This window comes from Sciurus carolinensis, chromosome 5 (assembly GCF_902686445.1).
Source record: "Sciurus carolinensis chromosome 5, mSciCar1.2, whole genome shotgun sequence".
Lineage (NCBI taxonomy): Eukaryota > Metazoa > Chordata > Mammalia > Rodentia > Sciuridae > Sciurus > Sciurus carolinensis.
Genome location: NC_062217.1, coordinates 142,811,989 through 142,825,019, shown reverse-complemented (window position 1 = coordinate 142,825,019; position 13,031 = coordinate 142,811,989). Strand labels below are relative to the sequence as shown.

The 13,031-nt window shown below is 36.2% G+C and overlaps 1 protein-coding gene across 1 annotated transcript in view; it reads right to left on the bottom strand.

The window, feature by feature from the left end:
* The window catches only part of LOC124985776 (cytochrome P450 2C9-like), a 40,093-nt gene that overhangs the window by 14,558 nt on the left and 12,504 nt on the right, over positions 1-13,031 (bottom strand). The window contains exons 2-4 of the mRNA XM_047554390.1: positions 5,022-5,122; positions 4,179-4,336; positions 411-587 (exon numbers count right to left, since the gene is read on the bottom strand). Coding sequence (XP_047410346.1) covers positions 411-587; positions 4,179-4,336; positions 5,022-5,122 — 436 coding nt within the window. The remainder of the gene's footprint in view (positions 1-410; positions 588-4,178; positions 4,337-5,021; positions 5,123-13,031) is intronic.

The following is a 13,031-nucleotide window of genomic DNA, read 5'->3' as shown; positions in this document are numbered from 1 at the left end:
CTTGTATGCTTTGGTCACTTGATCTTCAACACAGAGAAGCCATTACATAGACTGGCCATTAGGTACTTTCCCTTTCTCCCAATCATTTCAATTTGCATTTCATGGCTCCAATTTTATATATTCTAACTAGTTTATGAATATTTCCATTTCACCTCAGGTGTCAAATATGTCTTTCATCAGGTAGATTTTTAATGTCTCTAGAACAGTGTTCATGTATTCTAGGTATTTAATGATACAATTTTAATTCTTCAAAGATAATTCATATAGATCTTTCAGAAAACATATGCTTAAAGTGTTGGTCAGGAATGTCTTTCCTGACCATGTGACTAGCCTTAGTAACCATAGAATTAATCAATGAAACCCAAAATGTAGAAGCAATCAGATAACAAGAGTTGTGATTCACATTCTACCTCTTCCATTTTGATCAGGAAGCAGTCGATGAGGTCCCGAGGACTGTTCATATCCAGGGATTCTTGGTGTTCTTTTATTTTCTCCAAAAAATACTGTTTCATATCAGCAACATTCTTAAAGAATGTGTTATGACTCCCTAGGAAATAGTCAATGAGAACAGGAAAATTGTTGCAGACCTACAAAATAAAAATATATTATAGCTAGAAACAGGTAAGAAAAACATGTATATTATTCCTAGTACTTTGTAGAGACTATAGCTTTAAAACAAAACTAAAAAAGTTCTCCACCTCCATGGAGAAGTGTACATGGTTAAAAATTCCCATGCTTATAAAAAGATTTGAGGGAGAGAACTATGATCACAGTGTGGGAAATGAACACCCTTTCCTGTACTCATACATCATCTTTAGAGATAAAAATATGAATGTATAAAGTTTCTCCTTTTTTCAAACCAATTTTTCCCTAAAATCTGTAAATATGGATTAGCATGATTTACTATGATTGATGCTTTGAAGATGAGAACAGAGTTGAAGGGACTTTGGGTAACCAGAGAAAGAGTACAATGCTTGATAATAGAGAATTATGCTCAATGGGTACAGGGCAGAGATGAGGGTGAGGGAAGAGGGGAGGGAACAGGGAAGTGGTGGGAATTGAAATTGAATGTATTATATTCCATGCTTTTATAATTCTGTCAAAATGAATCTTATTGTTATGTATACTATAAAGAACTAATAAGAATTTTAGGAAATTAAAAAATAAAGAACACACTGCTGTCCTATACTTTTCCGTAAATGAAGAAGCCTCATAAATAATGTAATTACCATAGATTAGGGGAGGTTTGGAAAATACCATGAAATGCAACTGGGCATTCCATGGAAGAAGTAACTGTGCACAAGAGTAGTTAGGAATCATTTTACTTTAAGCTAAACACAGGGTAAAATTATTTGTTCAGGGTCCTACACACTGAAATTCAATCATTTCATTGGCCCAGCCCTTCTACCTTGTCAGGTCAGATGCCATCTGCAGCATCGTTATGGTTTAGATGAAAGTCATCTGCCAAGAGCTCATGTGTGACAAAATGCAAGAGGGTTTAGAAGTGAAATGGTTATGGGAGCCTTAACCTAATAGGAGCATTAGTCCACAGATAGGGATTATTTTGGGGTTAACTCTGGTCTGGTGTGGTAGAGGAGAGGGTTCACGGGGGTGTGTCTTTGGTGTATATGTTGCATTTATGGTGAGTAGGGTCTGGCTGCTTCCTACTAATATGTCCTGAGTTGCTTTTCCCATCACACCCTTCTGCTATTAAGGTGTGCTCACCTCGGTACCCAAAGAATGGGTCCAGTCATCTATAGACTGAGTTCTAAAACTGTGAGCTCCAAGAAACTTCTTCCTCTAAATTGTTCTCAGGCCTTTTAGTCACAGCTGTGAAAACACTGACTAAAACAAACACCAATAATCTCCACCCAGTTCAGCTTCCTTGCAGCATCTATACTCCCCTATCCCTCATTAATATTAGAAATGAAGGTATTTGTATGTGTGTGTGGTGTGTGTTTGTGTGTCTGTGTGTTATGTCTGTAGGGTTGATATTTTATTGGTTCTTTTTAGTTATACATCACAATAGAATTTATTTTGACATTGTTATAAAAGCATAAATAAAACTTATCCTAATTCATTCCCCAGTACTTTTCCTCCTCCACTCTTCCTCCCACCACTGTTCCCTTCCCTCTACTCTTCTGATCTTTCTGCTATTTACTTATTATTTTTTAGATTACTGATTTCTGTATGTACATGATGGTGAGAATCACTGTAGTATATTTGTATGTGTTCATGGGAATGTTAGGACAGATTCAATCCACTGTCTTTTTCTATCCCTTCATTCCTCCTCCCTTTCTTTCATTCCCCTTCATCTACTCCTCTGATCTTTTTTCTATTCTTTTTCTTTTTTCTGACCCATCTTAACTTGGATTAGCTGTTGCATATCAGAGGAAACATTTGATCTTTGGTTTTGTGAAACTGATTTATTTTACTTAGCAAGGTAAGTTTCCAGATCCATCCATTTACTGGCAAATGCCATATAGTCATTCTTCCTTATGACTGGATTTATAGCACATTTTCTTTGTCCCCTCATCTGTTCAAAGTCACCTAGGTTATTCCATAGTTTAGTTACTGTGAATTGCACTTCTATAAACATTGATCTTGTTGCATCACTGTAGAATGCTGATTACAATACTATTTTATATATACCAAGCAGTGGGATAACTGGTCAAAGTGTGGTACCATTCCAAGTTTTCTGAGGTATCTCCATACTGCTTTCCACAGTGAAGGTAACAATTTGCAGTCCCGCCAACATCATATGAGTGTACCCTTTTCCCCATATCCTTCCCAACATCTCTTGTGACTTGAATTCTTCAATATTCTCATTCTGTCTGGAGTGAGATGAAATCATGGTGTAGTTTTGATTTGCATTTCTCTAATTGCTAGAGATGTTGAACTTTTCTCATATATTTGTTGAACATTCGTATTCCTTCTTTGGATAAGTGTCCTTTTAGTTATTTTTACCTTTTATTGATTGAATTATTTGAAGTTTTGTTTTTTGACTTCCTTGTATATTGTGGCGGGCGAGACCCGGGGCCCAGGGTTACGCCACATGCATCCAAAGATGGCGACTGGCAGAGAGCCAAATGGCGTGCTGAATGCGCCTTGAGAAAAATAGGAAGCGTTTACCATTGGCTGTATGATAATTAGTTCAGCCGCCTAGCACGTGGACAGATATATCTTACATGTATGCTTGAGCTGGTGATCACTTGACCTTTAATAGGATTGGATGGACATATCTGGTTACAATTGCTTATGCATAAGACTGCTTATATTTTGAGGGTGTTATCTGAATAAAGCGAAAGCTGCTTCATGAACCTCTGTTGTGTAGGTGTTGTTTGTCCCGCTGGTCAGCAGCAAACTGCAGTATATCCTGGAGATTAACATTCTGTCTGAGGTACATGTGGCAAAGATTTTCTTCCATTCTGTAGCACTTTCTTCATGTTCTTGATGGCTTCCTTTGCTGTAAGATTTTAGTTTGATACCATCCCAATTATTGGTTCTTGATTTTACTTCTTGCATTTCTGGAGTTTTATTGAGAAAGTCAGTTCCTAAGTCTACATGATAGAGAAAGGTCTCCATTTTCTTCTAGTAAGTGCAGGGCTCTGGTTTAATGCCTGGGTCTTTGATTCATGTTGAGTTTGGTTTTGTGCAGGTGAGAGATAGGGGTTCAATTTCATTCTACTACATATATATTTACAGTTTCCCCTTAACTTTGTTAAGAGGCTATCTTTTCTCCTATATATATTGTTGGAAACCCTGTCAAGTATCAGGTAACTCTATTTCTGCCAGGTAAAGTGGTGAAATTTCTAAGTGGTGATTGGAGTGCAGCCTTGTCGGTGATGAGTCCCCAACAGGGTCCTGAATGTCCACTGAGTGCCATGACATTGCTCAAAAGCAAACACCAAAGTACTTTATAAAGATTAGGCTCTGGGGGTTGCTGGGAAAAGCATTGACTAGAAACCCAAATGGTTTACATGTCATCTTTTATGAGGGCATTCATTTTCCTGTGCATAAAGTAAAGGACTCAGTCATATTTTCCTGATACCCCCTTCATGATGCCCAACTCTGGGTTAGACTTTGGTGTCCAGACTCACTTCACTGCTTGGACCATATTGGTCAGAATAAACACCATATGTGTTTTCTTAGGAAGAAGGGATAGGATTTTGTCTCACCTGGATCCATGGGGAGCTCAGAATCTTCAGGTTTTTATTTTGTTTTCCCATAAAGTTGAGAAAATGCTGATCTTTATAATCAAAATGATTGTGGAAGATAATGGAGCAAATCACATTGCAGGGAGCACAACCCAAGATAAAGGAATCACAGGGTGAGTCTAAAGAAATGGGAACATTAAATTTAACATTAAAATATACATAAAAATGTGTTTCTCTTTGAGATAACAGGGAAAGGTAATTGCGGAACCTCTAAGCAATATCTATTGAGAAATTCCCTTGAGATAAAAAATATTCAGCATGCTAAAAGTCATTATCACTTTTACATGAATCTTGAATTGACTTTTACCTTCTAGCCAGTTTAATAGCAGTTTTCATAGTTCTCCATTCAAATCCACTGCCTTTTTATGCCATTTTAACACACAGTATCCCTTGATTTTTGAAAATATTTTAAAAGATTACTTTAAAAATACCTGTTAATACAATTTCAGTGTAGAATCATATTTGTCAACAAAACTGTATATAATTAGGAATTATGCAGAAAGAAAAAAAATTTAGAAACATTCATTTTATATATATATATATATATATATATATATATATATATATACACACACATATATATGTATAGTGACCACTTAAAGATTTCTGTGTGAATTTTGTTTTGTTTTGTTTTCATCCAAGGGATTGAACTCAGAAGCAGTTGAACACTGAGCCACATCCCCAGTCCTATTTTGCATTTTATTCAGAGACAGGTTCTTAGTGAGGTGCTTAGCAACTTCCTGTTGCTGAGTCTGGCTTCGAACTTCATCCTTTTGCCTCAGCCTCCTGAGCCACAGGGATTACAGACTTGGGCCACAACCTTGAGCTGAAAGATTAATGTGTAAACAGGAGTAAAGACTAAATAGACAGTAACTATGTAGGAATTTGTATATTTGTGGAACAAACTAATAAACAGAAAGCATTCATGTTTTATGAGGAAAATGGTAAATATTCACAAATCATGACATGCACTTATGAAAATAAAAGTGATAAATTTTTATTTTAAATAAATTCTGCATAAAACAAAGTTTAAATTCATGAATGGAATCTGTTTATTTCTTCATTAAAGAGAGAAAAAGAGAGAGGGGGAGCGATAGACACTAAGGGACATTTTCCCACCTTAGGAAATAGCACCCATCATTTTCAAATGCATCAAAATTTAATCTACGTAGCAATGCCAGTCCCTAGTGAACCTCTGGAACATTTCTATGAATCATATAGTCACCCACAGATTAATATAGTTTAGTTAATTTTAATACTGGCCATCATTTTATTCAATTATGTCCTTTTGTAGGGAAAGAAATTAAAGTAGGACAAGGTTCTATTTGTGGGACTCCATAAAAAGGAAATTACAATTAGGTGATCAACAAATTTAATTTGAAAAAAGTATCCTTCAAAACTATAGACTTAAAGTTTACCTGATAAAATTAATTAACCATGGAAGTGAAAGACCTCTACAAGGAAAATTACAAAAAAAAACTGATGAAAGAAGTTGAAGAAGACACACACAAACAAAGTTGGAAAAATTTCCCATGCTCATCAACTGGAGCATTTAGATCCTAGTATCCAAATCAATTTGCAGGCTCCCTTGAATTTCCATGATAATACCAAAGACAATTATCACAGTACTACAAAAAAAAAAAAAACCCTAAAATTCACATGGAAGCACAAAAGGCCAAACAATTGTGAGCAGAGGAACAAAGTGGAGGCAGGACAAAGCCTGAGTTCAAGACATACTACAGAGCCAGAGTAAGCACAATATCATGGTACTAGTATAAAAACAGGCAAATAAAACAATGAAAGAGAGAGGCGATTCTAGGGAGTGGGGCAGGGAAGATATGCATCTACACTTGACTAATTCTTGCAAAAGTTACCAAAAATTATTGTGGAGAAATGAGACCCTCTTCAATAAATGGAGCATGAAGATGATTGCAGCTTGACCCATATCTCTCACCTCATACAAATTTCAACTCAAAATGGCTCAGAGAAATTAATGTAAGACTTGAAACCCTAAAAGAACTAGAAGAAAACATAGAGGAAATGCTTCAAGATGCATAAAGTGATGATATTTTTGTATAGGACACTAAAAGAAAAGTAGGAAGTAGATTACATCAAACTGAAAAGCTCTTACACAAGAGTCAATAGACTGAAGAGACATCACATCCTACAGAAAAGGCAATAATATTTGCCAATTATTCATCTCATGACAGATTACAATCAACAATATAAAAGGAATGAAAAAACATAATAGACCCCAAGCAATAGAATAAAAAATGGGCAAATGATCTTAGCAGGCACTTCTCAAAAGAAAAAATGAACTGACTGATAAACACATTTTTAAAACGCTAAATATCATTAGCCATCAGGGAAATGCATATCAAAACTACCATGAGACAACAAGGAGATCCAAGATGGCGGAGTAGAGAGTGACTGCATCTCCATCGCTCCAGAACTCAGGATTCAAGAAGGGGAAGTATTGAGAGACTCAGACCAACGTAGAGCCACGGGGTGAGTCCCACCGGGTGAAGCTCAGCACAGGCAGCAGGTCCGGACAGGGGCAGCTTCTCGGAGAAGGGCAGGGCAGCGAGATTCTTCCCCAAACAGCCCTGTTCTCTGCAGCGGCAGGCTCCATCCACAGCGAGCTTCTAGGAGCAGGCCGACCCAGTGAGAGCTTTTCCCCACAGAGCCAACCCCAAGTCCTGAAACCAGCAGCAAGGATCACCCTGCAGGCAGCTTCTAGGACCAAGGCAGGACAGGGAGAATCTTTCCCCAAACACCCTGGTTCCCTCAGGCAGGGACAAGCCCTGTCTATAGCCAGCTTCTAGGAATAGGACCACCCAGTGAGAGGATTTCCACACAGAACCAGCCCCCAGGCCTGGAACCAGTAACGGGCTAGGGGTAGCTTTCTTCAGAAACACTGCATTATCAAGTTCCTCCAAGATTTCAGGCTACTGAAGGCTGGGAGGTGATATACTGGAAATCTACAGGACACTATAAGCCAATAGAGGAAATCTGCAATATCTCACAGTCCCACTGATATCTGACCAATATGAGAAAACAAGGGAAGAAAATGTCCCAAAAAACCTAGATACTATATCAATAAAACCCAACAACAGCACGGCAGAAGAAATGTCAGAAAGGGAGTTCAGAATGTACATAATTAAAACAATCAAGGAAGCAAATGAGGAGATGAAATAGCAAATGCAGGCATTGAAGGAGGAGATGAAAGAGCACATGCAGGCATTAAATTATCAAACCAATCAACAGTTAAAAGAGCAAATACGGGAAACAAGAGATCATTTCAATAAAGAGTGAGGGATACTGAAAAAAATACAAACAGAAATCCTGAATGAAGGAAACAATGAACCCAGTTAAAAACTCCATAGAAAGCATAACCAATAGGATAGAACATCTAGAAGACAAAACTTCAGACATTGAAGACAAAATATTTAATATTGAAAACAAAATTGACCAAACAGAGAAGATGGTAAGAAATCATGAACAGAGTCTACAAGAATTATGAGATATCATGAAAAGGGCAATTTAAAAATTATTGGGATTGAGGAAGGCACAGAGAAACAAACCAAAGGAATGAAAAATCTATTCAATGAAATAATATCAGAAAATTTCCCAAATCAGAAGAATGAAATGGAAGACCAAGTACAAGAGGCTTATAGGACTCCAAATATACAAAATTACAACAGACCCACACCAAGTACTATATTATGAAAACACCTAACATACAAAATAAAGACAGAATTTTAAAGGCCATGAGAGAAAAGAATCAAATTACATTCAGGGGGAAACCAATAAAAATATCAGCAGATTTTTCAATCCAGAGCCTAAAAGCTAGAAGGGCCTGGAAAAACATTTACCAAGCCCTGAAAGAAAACGGATGCCAACCAAGAATCTTATACCCAGCAAAACATACTTTCAGATTTGACAACGAAATAAGATCCTTCCATGATAAACAAAAGCTAAAGGAATTTACAAAAAGAAAGCTGGCATTACAGAACATTCACAGCAAAATATTCCATGAGGAAGAAATGAAAAACAATGATGCAAATAAGCAATGGGAGGAAATACCTTAAAGGAATAAAGGAAAAACCAAATCATATCAAAAACAAAAATGAGTCAAATGAATGGGAATACAAATCATATCACAATAATAATGCTGAATGTTAATGGCCTGAACTCATCAATAAAAAGACATAGACCGGCAGATTGGATTAAAAAGAAAAATCCAACAATATGCTGCCTGCAAGAGACTCATCTCATAGAAAGAGATACCCACAGACTAAAGATGAAAGGATGGGAAAAAATATACCATGCACATGGCCACAGCAAAAAAGCTGGAGTATCCATCCCCACTTCAGATAATGTGGACTTCAAGCCAAATCTAGTCAGAAGGGACAAAGAAGGACATTACATACTGCTTAAGGGAAGCATAAATCAGCAGGACATAAAACTCATAAATATCTATGCTCCGAACATTGGCTCATTCATGTACGTCAAACAAATCCTTCTCAAATCCAGAATAATACTAGGCAATTTTAACACACCTCTCTCACCACTGCATAGATCTTCCAAACAAAAATTGAATAAAGAAACTATAGATCTCAATAACACAATCGACAATTTAGACTTAATGAACATACATAGAATATACCATCCAACAAAGAACGAATACACTTTCTTCTCAGCAGCACATGGATCCTTCTCTAAAATAGACCATATTTTATGCCACAAAGCTACTGTTAGCAAATACAAGAAGATAGAGATACTACCTTGTATCCTATCAGATCATAATGGATTGAAATTAGAAATAAATGACAGAATGAACCACAGAAACTTCTCCAATACCTGGAGATGAAATAATACGCTATTATAGGATGAATGGATAACAGAAGACATCAGGAGGGAAATAAAAATTCTTAGAAGTAAAGGAGAACAAAGACTCATCCTTTCAAAATCTCTGGGACACTATGAAAGCAGTACTTAGAGGAAAATTTATATCATGGAGCATATTCAATAAAAGAAGAAAAAATCAACAAATAAATGACGTAACAGTACAACACAAAGCCCTAGAAAAAGAAGAGCAGACCAACACGAAAAGTAGTAGAAGACAGGAAATAGTTAAAATCAGAGCCGAAATCAACGAAATTGAAACAAAAGAAACAATAGGAAAAATTAACAAAATAACAAGTTGGTTCTTTGAGAAAATAAACAAAAGTGATAAACCCTAGGCCACACTAACAAAGAGAGAGATGGAGAAAACTCAAATTACTAAGATTCGGAATAAACAAGGAAATATCACAACAGATACGAGTGAAATACAAAATATAATTAGAAGCTATTTTGAAAATCTTAATCCAAAAAAACAGAAAACCTTGAAGACATCAACAAGTTTTTAGACACATATGAATTACCTAAACTGAACCAGAAGGACATACACAACTTAAGTAAATCAATTTCAAGCAATGGAATAGAAGAGGTCATCAAAAGCCTACCAAAAAGAAAAGTCCAGGACCAGATGGGTTCTCAGCCGAGTTCTACAAAACCTTTAAAGAAGACCTCATTCCAATACTCCTCGAAGTATTCCATGCAATAGAAGAGGAGGGAACCCTCCCAAACTCATTCTATGAAGCCAATATCACCCTGATACCTAAAGCAGACAGAGACACATCGAGGAAAGAAAATTTCAGACCAATATCCTTAATGAACATTGACACATAAATTCTCAATAATATTTTAGCAAATCACATACAAAAAGATATTAAAAAGATAGTGAACCACAATCAAGTGGGTTTTATTCCAGGGATGCAAGGTTGGTTCACCATCCAGAAATCAATAAATGTCATTCACCATATCAACAGACTTAAAGTTAAGAATCACATGATTATTTCCATAGATGCAGAAAAAGCATTTCATACAATACAGCATCCTTCATGCTCAAAACACTGGAAAAATTGGGATATTGGGAACATTCTTTAGCATTTAAACACCATGTATGCTAAGCCCATTACCAATATCATTCTAAATGGTGTAAAACAGAAAGCATTCCCCCTAAAACCTGGAATAAGGCAGGGATGCCCTCTTTCACCACATCTATTCAACATCGTCCTTGAAACTTAAGCCCGAGCAATTAGACAGACCAAAGAAATAAAGGGATACCAATAGGAAAAGAAGGACTCAAACTATCCCTGTTCGCTAAGGACATGATTATATATTTAGAGGAACCTGCAAATTTCACCAGAAAACTTTTAGAACTCATAAGTGAATTCAGTAAAGTAGCTGGTTACAAGATCAATGCTCATAAATCTAATGCATTTTTATACATAATTGATGAATCTTCAGAAAGAGAAGTTAGGAAAATTACCCCATTCACAGTAGCCTCAAAAAAAATAAAATAAAATAAAATACTTCGGAATCAATCTAACAAAGAGCTGAAAGACTTCTACAATGAGAACTACAGAACACTAAAGAAAGAAATTAAAGAAAATCTTAGAAAATGGAAAGATCTCCCATGTTCGTGGATAGGCATAACTAATATTGTCAAAATGGCCATACTACCAAAAGTGCTATACAGATTCAATGCAATTCCAATTAAAACCCCAATGATGTACCTTACAGAAATAGAGCAAGCAATTATGAAATTCATCTGGAAGAATTAGAAACCCAGAATAGCTAAAGCAATCCTTAGCAGGAAGAGAGAAGCAGGGGGTATCGCAATACCAGATCTTCAACTCTACTACAAAGAAATAGTATCAAAAACTGCATGGTATTGGTACCAAAATAGACAGGTAGATCAATGGTACAGAATACAGGACATGGACATAAACCCAAATAAATACAATTTTCTCATACTAGACAAAGGGGCCAAAAATATGCAATGTAGAAAATACAGCCTCTTCAACAAATGGTGCTGGGAAAACTGGAAATCCATATGCAACAGAATGAAACTAAACCCCTATCTCTCACCCTGCACAAAACTCAACTCAAAATGGATCAAGGACCTCGGAATCAGACCAGAGATCCTGCATCTTATAGAAGAAAAAGTAGGTCCAAATCTTCAACTTGTTGGCTTAGGATCAGACTTCCTTAACAGGACTCCCATAGCACAAGAAATAAAAGCAAGAATCAACAACTGGGATAAATTCAAACTAAAAAGCTTTCTCTCAGCAAAGGAAACTATGAGCAATGTGAAGAAAGAGCCTACAGAATGGGAGAATATCTTTGCCACTCATACTTCACATAGAGTGCTAATTTCCAGAATCTATAAAGAACTCAAAAAACTCTACACCAAGAATACAAATAACCCAGTCAACAAATGGGCTAAGGAAATGAACAGACACTTCACAGAAAAAGATCTACAAGCAATCAACAGATATATGAAAAAATGTTCAACATCTCTAGTAATAAGAGAAATGCAAATCAAAACTACCCTAAGATTCCATCTCACCCCAATTAGAATGGTGATTATCAAGAACACAAGCAACAATAGGTGTTGGAGAGATGTGGGGTAAAGGTACACTCATACATTGCTGGTGGGATTGCAAATTAGTGCAGCCAATCTGGAAAGCAGTATGGAGATTCCTCAGTAAGCTTGGAATGGAACCACCATTTGACCCGGATATCCCACTCCTTGGCCTGTACCCAAAGGACTTAAAATCAGCATACTACAGAGATACAGTCACATCAATGTTCAAAGCTGCTCAATTCACCATATCCAGATTGTGGAACTAACCTAGATGTCCTTCAATTGATGAATGGATAAAGAAACTGTGGCATATATATACAATGGAATATTACTCCGCCTTAAAGAATGATAAAATTATGGCATTTGCAGGCAAATGGATGAAATTGGAGAATATCATGCTAAGTGAGTTAAGCCAATCTCAGAAAACCAAAGGAGGAATGATCTCACTGATAAGCAGATGATGACATATAATGGGAGGTGGAAAGGATTAGTGTTAGGGTTAGGGTTAGGTTCAGGGTTATGGTTAAGGAGGGGGACAAGAATGGAGGAAGGAAGGACTGTATAAAGGGAAAACAAGGGTTGGGAGGGGTGGGGGAGAAATTACAGAATGAATCAAAACATTACGCTATGTTAATTTATGATTACACAAATGGTATGCCTTTACTCCATGTACAAACAGAGAAACAACATGTATCCCATTTGTTTACAATTAAAAAAAAAAGAATTACAAACAAAAACTGAAAGTGTTGAAAGTAGAAAGACAGAAGTGGCTCATCACATTCAGGATCTTCCATAATAGTGACAGCTGATATTTCCTCAGAAACGATAGAAGGCATTAATCTGTGGCAATATGGATTTAAAGTGCTGACAGGACATATGTCAATGAAGAATTTTCTGCCTGCCAACTCTATCCATTCACAATGTGTGGAAAATTAAGATATTTCAAGATAAGACAAAAGGTAAGGTAATTCATCATATGTACATCTTTCCTACAAAAAATGTTAAAACAACTCAGTTTTGTAGCTGAAACAACAGGAATCTGACATAATTTTCCTGTGTCATATAGGAATACACCACAGCAAATCCCACCATTTTGTAAATGCAAGAGAATGGATCCTATTTAGAATAAAATACATTCAATGTTCATATAATTATATTAAAATGGATTCTACTCTCATGTATAACTAAAAAGAACCAATAAAAGGAGAATAAAAAGCAAAAACAATGATATAGGAAATAAATCGCTGCAAATTTAATAGTCCTGATGAACTGTAGCTCTACCAATCAATTTAAATATCAATAACATTCTAATTTTTATTTAACTGTTTTTAATT